Consider the following 10481-nt stretch of genomic DNA (forward strand, 5'->3'; position numbering starts at 1 on the left):
CCTTTTTTTGGTACGTGCCCCTACCGGGTTCGGGAACTGAACCCGGGACTCTCTGGTCCCCAGGCCAACGCTCCAACCGCTGAGCCAAACCGGCCAGGGCAACACACCCGCTCACTCTTGTTCCAGCCACATAGGGCTCACTTTCTCCAACACCCAAGGCGCGGTCCGACCTCAGGGCCTTTGCACAAGCTGTTCCCTCCATCTGAAACACTTTTTAAAATTCCCAGCAGGAAAACAAAACACTTCTGCGGGCCGACTGCTGTCCCCAGGAGAATAGTTTGTGAGCTCCTAGAGATCACTGAACATTTTCCAACGTCCCGCCACACAGTGCTCGGCAGTAAATGGAACGCAAAGCCCCACCCCACGCAGGCTCCGCCCCCGATACGTCCACGTGCGTACAATGGCGTCACTCCCAGGCATGCGCACTTCCCCAGCACGAGCGGACAGGACACACGCACGACCCGGAAGACCTTCTCGCTACACTGCAAAACGAGCGTGAAGGGGTCCGATGGCGGAGAGTGCAGCGGAGGCCCTAGCAAAGAGTGGTGGCGGTGAAGATTTAGGGGCCGGCGCGCTGGTACCGGGAGTGGCACCCATTAAACCTCGGTGAGTTGTCGAGGCAGAGAGGAAAACCTCACAGGGCTTTCTAGGCACCCGTAGGGGAGGCTCGAGCGGTGCATGCCGGAAGATGGGCCGCCCAGGGTGGGAAACTCGCAAGCTTCTTTAGTCTTGGCTGTTCCTGAGCGGCGGTACCTGAGATAGTGCACGTTGGGAACTGTCACACACACTAAGGACGCCGCGGGGCATGCTAGTATGGGCGGGGCTTGAGGTGAGGGTCGCAATGTAAGCTGGGGACTGTAGTTCCAGCGTATGCGGCGAATAGCGCATGTGCGCCTCAGTTACAAACGCTGGGTATTCGGTCTGAAGCGATTACCGCGGGGCAGCCTGGGGCTTGTAGGGCTAAAAGGTGTGCTGGGAAGTGTGGCGGCTGTGGCGTCCTCTTTGTAAGACATGCTGGGACATGTAGTTTCTTTTCTTTTCTTTTTTTTTTTTAACTTATTTTTATTATTGAATGTATTACAGATGTTCCTCATTTTTTCCCTATTGACCCCCTCCTCCCCACTCCCGTCTCCCTCCTACCTTTCCCCACACTGTTGTCTGTGTCCATTGGTTATGCATATATACATATAAGTTCTTTGGTTTATTTCTTCCCACCCTCCAACCCCTCTTCCCTTTGAGGTTTGTCAGTCTGACAACCAATTTGTACTTCTTAATCACTCCACCTTTATCACCCATTCCCCCAACCCCCCTCCCATCTGGCAGCCAACAAAATGTTCTCTGTATCTATGAGAATGTTTCTGTTCCGCCTGTTCATTTTGTTTGTAGATTCAATTGTCGATAGATATGTATTCTTTGCCATTTTGTTTGTTCATATTTTTTTATCTTTTTCTTCAAGAAGACCCTTCAACATTTCATATAATAATGGTTTGGTGGTGATGAACTCCCTTAGCTTTTTCTTGTCTGGGAAAGTCTTTATATGGCCATCGATTCTAAATGACAGCTTTGCAAGATAGAGTAATCTTCGTTGTAGGTTCTTGCTTTTCATCACTCTGAATATTTCTTGCCACTCCCTTCTGGCCTGCAAAGTTTCTTTTGAGAAATCAGCTGACAGCCTTATGGGAACTCCCTTGTAGGTAACTAACTGCTTTTCTCTTGCTGCTTTTAAGATTCTCTCTTTGTTTTGAATCTTTTGCATTTTAATGATGATATGTCTTGGTGTGGGCCTCTTGGGGTTCATCTTGTTTGGGACTCTTTGCTTCCTGGACTTGTATATCTGTTTCCTTCACCAAGTTAGGAAAGTTCTCTGCCATTATTGTTTCACATAGGTTTTTGATTTCTTGTTCTCTCTCTTCTCCTTCTGGCACCCCCAAGATGCAAATGTTGCACGCTTGAAGTTGTCCCAGAGTCTTCTTACACTATCCTCATTTTTTTGGATTCTTTTTTTTGTTTCCTTATATTCCAAATTGATGGTTTGCTTCTTGGCTTTACCTACTCTACTATTGAATCTGTGTAAATTATTCTTTACTTTAGTTAGTGCCTCCTTCATTTCTGACTGTGCATCCTTCATTTCTGACTGGTTCTTTTTTATGCTCTTGAGGTCCTCACTAAGTTCATTGAGGTTCTCACGACGTTCATTGAGCATCCTTATAAGCAGTGTTTTGAATTCTGCATCTGTTAGGTTGCTTATCTCCATTTCGCCTAGTTCTTTTCCCGAAGTTTTGTTCTGTTCTTTCATTTGGACCTGTTTCTTTGACTGCTCATTTTGGCTTCCTCCCTGTGTTTGTTTATGTGTATTACTTAACGAGAGGTATGGGCTAGCTGAGACCAGATGCTGCTTGTCTGAAAGAATTTAGGAAAACCTGAAGCAGGATCCAAGACAGGCCAATCCTATGGTAAAGCAACTTGGCAACAGCTTGGGGTGGGCTGAAAGTTGGGTGGGGCAGGGCCTCGGGATCACTAGGATGGGGCAAACAGTGTGAATCAGGTTGCTGGAGTCCCAGATATGGTGGCTGTCTGCTGCCCCAGGGAAGGGCTCACCAAAGGAACAAAGGCCTCTGACAGCACGTCTGTCCAGGAGAAAGCTGCCTCTCTAGCCCTCACTCCAATGCCAAACAACTCAGTTCTTCCCCTTATGTCTCTGGTGCCTTTCAAGCTGCCTCCCCCACACTGGAACTTGGAGAGTGTGAGTCCGTGTAAATCCATGCGCAGCCCTTTAAGAGGACCTGCCTGGGGCTCCAGCCACCTCAGCCTCCCTCAGCCTCAGTTCCCACTGGTTTTTCCAGCCAGAAGTTATGGGGACCTCTCTTCCTGGCACTGGAACTCTGAGTTGGGTACCTGGTGTAGGACAGTGACCCTTGAGTCCTCTGGGAGGACCTTCCCAGCTGAAGTATCCTCCTAATTTTTATCCGCCACACGTGGGTGTGGGACCAGCCCATCGCACCTCCGCCACTCCTACCAGTCTTGATTTGGCTACTTCTTTAATTTTGTAGTTGTAGGACTTCCATTGAGCTTGATTTTAGGCAGTTTGAATGATGGTTGTTCTATAATTTAGTTGTAACTTTGATGTGGTTGTGGGAGGACGCCACCATCTTGCAGGAGGATCCGACTTGTAATTTCTTTTAAGCCTAATGTGGTCAGGGATGTTCATGCTTGATGCCTGTAATTTGGCTAAACACTTGAGGCAGTGGGGACTCAGAGACAAAATAGGCCATTCCTGTGACCTTGAGGTACTCCCAGGCTGGCAAGTGTCCAGTTCTAAGTAGTGAGCTCCCCATCAATAGAAGCATGGAATCAGAGGCAAGTATTTTCCGTCCCTTTCCCCAGTGTTGAGTCGAACTTAGGGGAGGAACTCCTTCAACAAGCCCTTCTTTTTTCTTTCTTTGCTGGCAGATACCTCACTACCAAGGAGAAGTTTCATGAATTCCTGGAAACCAGAGAGCAGGAGAAGCCCAGCCAGGACACTGGGGAAGGAAACCATTATGTCCATGACCTGGCTGAGCCCGAGACCAAGAGGATCCGACTGGAGGATGGACAGCCTGGACAGCTGGGAGAGGGTCCCACGGAGGAGGCAGCTGAGCACCTTGAGCAGCCTCAAGCTCAGAAGAGGGCCCGGGGCCAGAACAAGGGCCGGCCTCATATAAAACCTACCCACTATGACAAGAACAGGCTCTGCCCCTCCCTGGTGCAGGTTGGTGTCATTGTCACCAGAAAGGCCCAGTTTTCAGTCTGAGCCTCTCTGTTCCCCATTCAGTTCTCACTGCATTGTAATGTAAATATCATTATTCTCATTTTCTAGATAAAGAAACTGAGGCACAGTGAGGTTATTGACTTGCCCAAGGACACACAACCAGGAGGGGAGGGATCTGAGGTTCAAGGCCTGGCTGCCCCAGCCTCTCCCTGTGTTCCCTCACTGCCTCCCTGTTTCCCTGTAGGAATCAGCTGCTAAATGTCTTTTTGGTGACCATTGTCGCTATCTACACGACGTGAGCTGCTACCTGGAGACCAAGCCAGCTGACCTGGGCCCTCGCTGTGTTCTATTCGAGACCTATGGCAGGTGCCCTTATGGTGTGACCTGCCGCTTTGCTGGGGCCCATCTGGGGCCCAAGGGCCAGAACCTGGTACAGGAGGAGGTGGTCCAGGCCCCTCCTGTCCGCAACAGCTTGGACAAGGTTCTGCAGCAGCAGCTGAGAAAGCGCAAGATCCACTTCGAGCGTGCTGAACAGGCCCTGCACCAGCTAGGCAAGGGCCACCTGCCAGGCCCCACCCCTTCTGCCACTGTCCCTATGGTCCCAGGGGTTGAGAGTGCCCAGCAGGCCCCCCTGGGGCCCTGCACTGGTACCCCTCCCAGCAGCCCCATGCAGACCTGCGGGCCCCTGACGGATGAGGATATAGTCAGGCTGCGGTCTTGTGAGAAGAGGCGGGTAGGTGTCACAGGCCTCCTGTTGAGGACGATAGCAGTGTGGGGAGCAGAAAAAGCTGGACACACTCCCAGCCCCAGAGAGTCAGGCCTAAAGCAGAGGGAGGAAGTGGGAAAGGCTTCCTGGAAGAGGGGCCATTGGGATTGGGGTTTTGGTGGTTGACTAGAAATCATCCAGGAGAGAGCATGGAGAAAAGAGCATTTCTCATGGACGGATTGGTTGACACATGCAAAGATCAAGAGGTAAAAAGGTGCTAGGCTGGTAGGGCAAAGCAAAACATGTTCTAGATTGTGGGGAGTGGGGATGCCTCAAAATCCAGGTTGGAAGGTAGAGCTCACTGTGTCTTTTCTTTCCTTCCAGCTTGACATCACTGGCAAATTGTACCTGGCCCCCCTCACCACGGTAGGACCCATGTGGGGTGGACTAGGTGGTGGCAGTGGTCACCCCGACAGTGCCCAGTGCCTGCCAGTTTTGGGTACTCCTGTTGAGGACACTGGCAGTGTTGAGGGCAGGTGTCTGGAGTTCGTGCCTGTTACATTCTCACTTGTTTGTGTGCCCCCTGCCTCCAGTGTGGGAACCTGCCCTTCCGGCGAATCTGTAAGCGCTTCGGGGCTGACGTGACATGTGGGGAGATGGCCGTTTGCACCAACCTGCTTCAGGGCCAGACATCTGAGTGGGCCCTGCTCAAACGCCACCAGTGTGAGGACATCTTTGGTGTGCAGGTTGGTGTGGTCCTGAGGGGGGGAGGGGGGAGGGAGGAGGGACTTTTAGCTGCCAAGATTTGGAACAAGGTTCAGGTCAGCTTTCCTGGATCCCAGGCCTGGCTTAGTCACCTCCAAAATCTCTCTTGCCTCAGCCATGGGCTGGGGGCACCAGCCTAATGCACCTACAAGGGCTGATGGCCTTGGGATGGGGCTACGGTGGTGCCAGGCAGGGATGGTCTAAACTGGCCCTGGCCTCTCACCCCCTCTGCTTGGCCATCTGCCACAGCTGGAAGGTGCCTTCCCTGACACTATGACCAAGTGTGCTGAGCTGCTGAACCGCACCATCGAGGTGGATTTCGTGGACATCAACGTTGGCTGCCCCATTGACCTTGTGTACAAGAAGGTAGTGACCATCCAGCCCTGGATACCCAGCGTGGGCAGAGTATGGATAGGGCAGAGGCTTGGGACCCGGCTTTGCTCCTGCCTGAGTCACTGGGAACCTATGGGGGCTCCTGTGCCTCAGTTTCCCCATTTGCACAGCAAGGTCAGTGAAGGATGCTGGGCTCAGCTTGGGTCTTGCCCTCCCTTGCTCCAGCTGCCTGTCTCTCCTAGGGTGGGGGCTGCGCGCTCATGAATCGCTCGGCCAAGTTCCAGCAGATCGTTTGTGGCATGAACCAGGTATGCCTTGAGATGTCCCCACCTTTTCCCACCGACTCTGGGCCCTGCTGACCACACCCATCCCTGCAGGTGCTGGACGTGCCGCTGACGGTGAAGATCCGCACGGGTGTCCAGGACCGCGTGAACCTGGCACACCGGCTGCTGCCCAAGCTGCGGGACTGGGGGGCAGCCCTGGTCACGGTGTGTCTTGGGGTGCAGTGGGTATCAGGCCTCGGGGGCACTTCAGCGACCCTTTCTAATGGTCTTTTTCCCATCTCCCTCTTCGTCTTGGCTCTCCCTCCATCTCTGTCTGTCTGTCTCTCTTTCTCTCTCTGTCTCAGCCTTGGTCTCTCTGGGTCTCTCTCTTTCTCTCTCTTTGTCTGATGCTCCACCTCCCCGGACCTTCTCTCCCTCCCTGTGTGGCCGCTTCTCCTCTAGCTCCATGGCCGCTCTAGGGAGCAGCGCTACACCAAGCTGGCCGACTGGCAGTACATCAAGCAGTGTGTGACGGCGGCCAGCCCCATGCCCCTGTTTGGTGGGTCCCCTGCCACTCAGTCAGACCTGCACACCCTGTCATCAAAGGCCATATACACCTGGGTCCACCCCCCACCTGAGACCCCTCCCTGCCCCAATGGAGGCCACTGGGCTGGCAAGAACTCCCCAAGAGCTGACTTTCCTGCCTGTACACAGCTCTCTGATGCCCGTCTCTCTTCCATAGGCAACGGGGACATCTTATCATATGAGGACGCAAACTGTGCCATGCAGACTGGTGTCGCTGGAATCATGATTGCTCGGTAAGTGTGCCTGGTGCCTGAGGGGCTATAGAGAGCTGTCTGGAGGTGTGTCTGAGCTTTGTCACTTTTGTCACAGTGTCCCAGCCCAACTGCTTCACCTCCTGGTCCATTTGTGTCCAGCGGGTGGCTCTGTCTGCACAGAGATGGCGGGGCTGCATCTGGCAGGGGTAGGAAGGACTGGAAATTTCTGCAGCTGTGGGCTTGGGGTTGCAGGTCGGAACTTGTGGGCTTCCAAGGCTTGGAGAACAACTGGAGGGTCTGTCTGAACAGCTGGAGGGACAACGACTGTGGGTTTGGGGGCATCTGATCACTCCCTGCCCTGCAGTGGTGCCCTGCTCAAGCCATGGCTGTTTACGGAGATCAAGGAGCAGCGACACTGGGACATTTCATCATCTGAGCGCCTGGACATCCTGCGAGACTTCACGAACTATGGCCTGGAGCACTGGGGCTCGGACACGCAGGGTGTGGAGAAGACCCGCCGCTTCCTCCTTGAATGGCTCTCCTTCCTGTGCAGGTGGGCGTGGAACAGCTAGGGTGGGGGTGTTGGTGGTGAGGCCAGCCTGACCCAACCCTGTCCCCACATGCCTGCAGGTATGTGCCCGTGGGTCTGCTGGAGCGGCTCCCACAGAGGATCAATGAGCGGCCCCCCTACTACCTGGGCCGAGACTACCTGGAGACGCTCATGGCCAGCCAGAAGGCAGCCGACTGGATCCACATTAGGTTTCTGGGAACCGAGGAGTCGGGAGTGGGGGGCATCCTGCGGTGGGGGTGGCCCAGGCCTTAGGCCTGACCTTGTCCTCTGCCTGCTCTCCTCATAGTGAGATGCTGCTGGGACCCGTGCCACCCAATTTCGTCTTCGTGCCAAAACACAAGGCCAATGCGTACAAGTAGCTGCAGGAGTGGGGGGGGCGTCGGAGGGTCCCCACAGTGTGTGAGAAGACAATAAACTTTATTCTTTTAAAACTCAGGCCTTTCTGTGACCCTGAGGCTGCCCCTTCTCACTCCTGGGAGCTCTCCCTGGACATCTGCCTGTCCCTGTCCCTGGCAGCTCCCTTCTTTCTCCCTCCCTCATTCACCGGTCTCCTAGCTGCCCCCACAGGCCCAGCCCTGTGCTGGCTGCTACTGGTGCCCGGAGAGGCCTTGACCACAAGCCACCAGGGCTCACAGGAGGGGGAAGAGGAGACCCTTGGCCTGTGGGGGTGTGGATCAGGATGGGCTGCTTGGAGGAAGGGGCCTCAGGACTATGAGATGGGCATTGCTGATAAAAGCATAAGGCAGCGTATTAGGTCCAGGATTTGACCCACACTTTGTGACACATAGCTCTGGCTACCTTGATTTCCCCTTCTGTTCCTTCCCACCCTCCCCCACCTCCAATACCCGGAATCCTGACCAGTGGGCGGGCCACAGGCTGGAACCTGCTGCCCAGAGTAACCAGGCAAACAGAACTCCGCATGACTTCTGAGCCTGTTCTCTGGGTGGGCTGCCTGTGCTCCCACCTGCCACCCTCCTGGCCTGCCCAGGCTGGGCCCCCCACCTCCCCATGCAGCACCCCAAACCCTTTTACACTCCAGCTCCCCAAGAAAGTTTCAGCTCCCAGGCCCTGGATGGCACCGAGGGGCCAGGCAGTCAGCCCACTTCTGCCTGCACAGAGCCTCTTCCCACTGTGGGTATGAGTCAGGGAGTGGCTGATGGGGTGGGGGACCTGGGCCCACCAGCTTCAGGACCCCACCCACCAGCCTATCTTTGTTCACAGGTTCCTCCAACCTGCATCACCCTCCAAACCTGGAGAAAGAGGTGTTTCCAGCCCCTCCAGCAGGTACTGGCCTCCTCCCAACCCTTGATTACCCCCCAGGAGCGGGTTGAAATGGGCAGGGCCATTTTGCCTCCACCCTGTCCCTCCGTGGCTCCCCGAAGTCAAGTTTTGTGCCCCTGTTTCCCACAGGGGCTGGGAGCCCCATCTAGACAAGACCCTGAAGACAAGGCCTGTCACTCTTCCCCCCGACAGATCCCCCAAACCCAGGCTCTTGCCCAAAGGTCCCCAGGTTTTGGGCCATGCCTCCCTCCACTGCCTCACACTGCCCCCGGCAGGCGGGTTGTAGCCCTGCCCTCTCAGGGCCGCCCCTCCTGGGCCCGCAGGTTTCCAGATGGCGCCCTGCGGCTGCTTCTTTGACCCCCGCATATACCGAATCGAGTGGGCCGCCACTGACTTCGGCCAGTCGTCCCTGTACAAGCTGGCAGCAGCGGGTGGCGGGGTGCCAGCTGGGGGCCCTGCCTCGCCGAGCACCTACCTCCTAGAGCCCCAGCACTATCTCAAAGCCCCGGTGCCGCCTCCGCCATACCCCCAATTCCAGCCAGTGCCTGGGGGCCCCCAGTATGTCATGTCCTACTTCCCCCCTGAGGGACCCGGGCCTGAGGCCCTGGGCTTCATGGGAGATGGGGGGGCCCCTGCCTTCATGGAGCTGCCCCCACCCCTGCTCAAGGAAGGCCTGGTGCCCCTGCCACCACCGCTGCCCTCCAAGGAGAACAAGCTGCCCCCTGTGGTCATCACACTACCTGCTGAGGCCACACTGCCCCCTGGGGCCTACGGCCCCCTCAAGGGCCGCCTGAGCCAGTTCCACACAGCTGGGGAGCCCCTAGCCTTTCCTGCCAAGGAACTGCAGGGCACTGGCACCGGGCCGGTTCTGCTGTACCCCCCGGGCCCTGGGGAACCCAAGGCGGCCCAGGCAGAGGCAGCCCCGTTGGAAGCGGCTGAGACCAGGTCCCCTGAGGCAGCCAGGGCCTTTGTGCTGCCTGAGAAGGTGCTGTTGGAAGATGCCATGAAGCTGTTCGACTGCCTGCCGGGCGGTGCTGAGCCTGAGGCGTCCCTGCGCAAGGCCCCTGGGCCAGTCCTGCCGGACAGTGGAGGTGGTGGGGACGACTCCTCCAGGGACATCCGCTCACTGCACCTGCCGGACGAGTTGCTGTCCTTCGACTACAGTGTGCCTGAGATCCTGGACACTGTGTCCAATGTGGACTGCTTTTTCAACTTCAAGGCGCTCGACGAGGAGCCGCCACCCTGCCCGGGGACCCCTGCCACCACCACTGTGGCCCCTGCACTTCGGGCCGAGCCCCCCAGCAAGAGAAAGTCCGGTGCCTCAGCCACCAAAAAGGGGAGACAAGGAGGCAAGAGTAAGCAGGTCATGGGCCTGGCCAGCGCCCCGTCCCCTGGGACCCAGGCAGGACCTGGGAGCCACCCCCCATTAAAGCGGATTTGACCTCTCAGCCCAGTGTCTGCTCAGTGGCAATGGGGAGCAGTAGACTCCATCGTCCAGCAGGCCCTGAACCATGTGGGGAGGCCCTGCAGGACCCCAGCGCCTTCTGGGTGCCAGGCTTCCAGACAGCCCAGGAGCCCTCGACTTGAAATTCTAAATCCTTCATGTCCTGGCCCCAGAAAATCATTCAGCTGTTACGGAAGTGGGGGGCTTTAGGGAGGTGGGGAGACGCCACCCAGACTCCTGCAATGTAAGGATTCTTCCCCTCCATGTATGGCAGGGAAAGTCAAGGCTGTCCAGAGACAGGCGAGAACTTGCCTAGAGGGAGACACACAGCAAGCAGGGTGGGTCCTGGGAGTGGCCCCAGCTCCTCTTCTGTCCCCTTGAAGCTATACTTGGTGGAGGGAGGGGGGATATTTGAGGAGTTTGCAGCCTGGCTCCACCTCAGCCCACCTGCCAGGGGTGGGTGAGAGGCATAGGTAGGGGAATGGTGCATGGGAAGGACCCCATGCTGGTTCAAGCAGACATGTGGGAGCAGGTGCTGGATGAAGGTGAAGGCACCTGGTGGTCTGAGGTGGCGGCTGGGCAGGGAAGTGG

At 56.3% G+C, this 10481-nt stretch overlaps 2 protein-coding genes across 3 annotated transcripts; both read left to right on the forward strand.

Annotated features, from left to right (window-relative positions):
* The first annotated feature begins 467 nt into the window (after nucleotides 1-467).
* On the forward strand, nucleotides 468-7590 carry DUS3L (dihydrouridine synthase 3 like). Of its 2 annotated transcripts, XM_036241777.1 has the most exons (13): nucleotides 468-606; nucleotides 3451-3748; nucleotides 3993-4481; nucleotides 4839-4880; nucleotides 5048-5200; nucleotides 5469-5585; nucleotides 5795-5860; nucleotides 5930-6040; nucleotides 6278-6374; nucleotides 6558-6633; nucleotides 6959-7147; nucleotides 7225-7353; nucleotides 7452-7588. In XM_036241777.1, the coding sequence occupies exons 1-13, from the start codon at nucleotides 509-511 to the stop codon at nucleotides 7522-7524; spliced, it is 1938 nt and encodes a 645-aa protein (XP_036097670.1). In that variant the 5' UTR covers nucleotides 468-508; the 3' UTR covers nucleotides 7525-7588. The 2 variants fall into 2 exon arrangements, with proteins under 2 accessions (XP_036097670.1, XP_036097671.1); XM_036241778.1 differs by lacking the exon at nucleotides 3993-4481 and having other exon boundaries at nucleotides 7452-7590.
* A 520-nt stretch (nucleotides 7591-8110) lies between these two features.
* PRR22 (proline rich 22) lies at nucleotides 8111-9876 on the forward strand. Its single transcript, XM_036241780.1, is given in 4 exon segments — nucleotides 8111-8300; nucleotides 8387-8449; nucleotides 8770-9839; nucleotides 9841-9876. Coding segments are annotated over 4 exon segments (1296 nt in total). The 5' UTR covers nucleotides 8111-8173.
* Nucleotides 9877-10481: the final 605 nt, after the last annotated feature.

The sequence above is a fragment of the Molossus molossus genome, unplaced genomic scaffold (assembly GCF_014108415.1).
Source record: "Molossus molossus isolate mMolMol1 unplaced genomic scaffold, mMolMol1.p scaffold_m16_p_4, whole genome shotgun sequence".
Classification (NCBI taxonomy): domain Eukaryota; kingdom Metazoa; phylum Chordata; class Mammalia; order Chiroptera; family Molossidae; genus Molossus; species Molossus molossus.

Bases quoted from the DNA above. Each gene is read 5' to 3' on its own strand.
- DUS3L (XM_036241777.1), top strand. From the start codon at position 509: ATGGCGGAGAGTGCAGCGGAGGCCCTAGCAAAGAGTGGTGGCGGTGAA. The intron at 6,041-6,277 runs GTGTGTCTTGGG...CTTCTCCTCTAG, and splicing joins GGGGGGCAGCCCTGGTCACG to CTCCATGGCCGCTCTAGGGA. The intron at 7,148-7,224 runs GTGGGCGTGGAA...ACATGCCTGCAG, and splicing joins TGGCTCTCCTTCCTGTGCAG to GTATGTGCCCGTGGGTCTGC.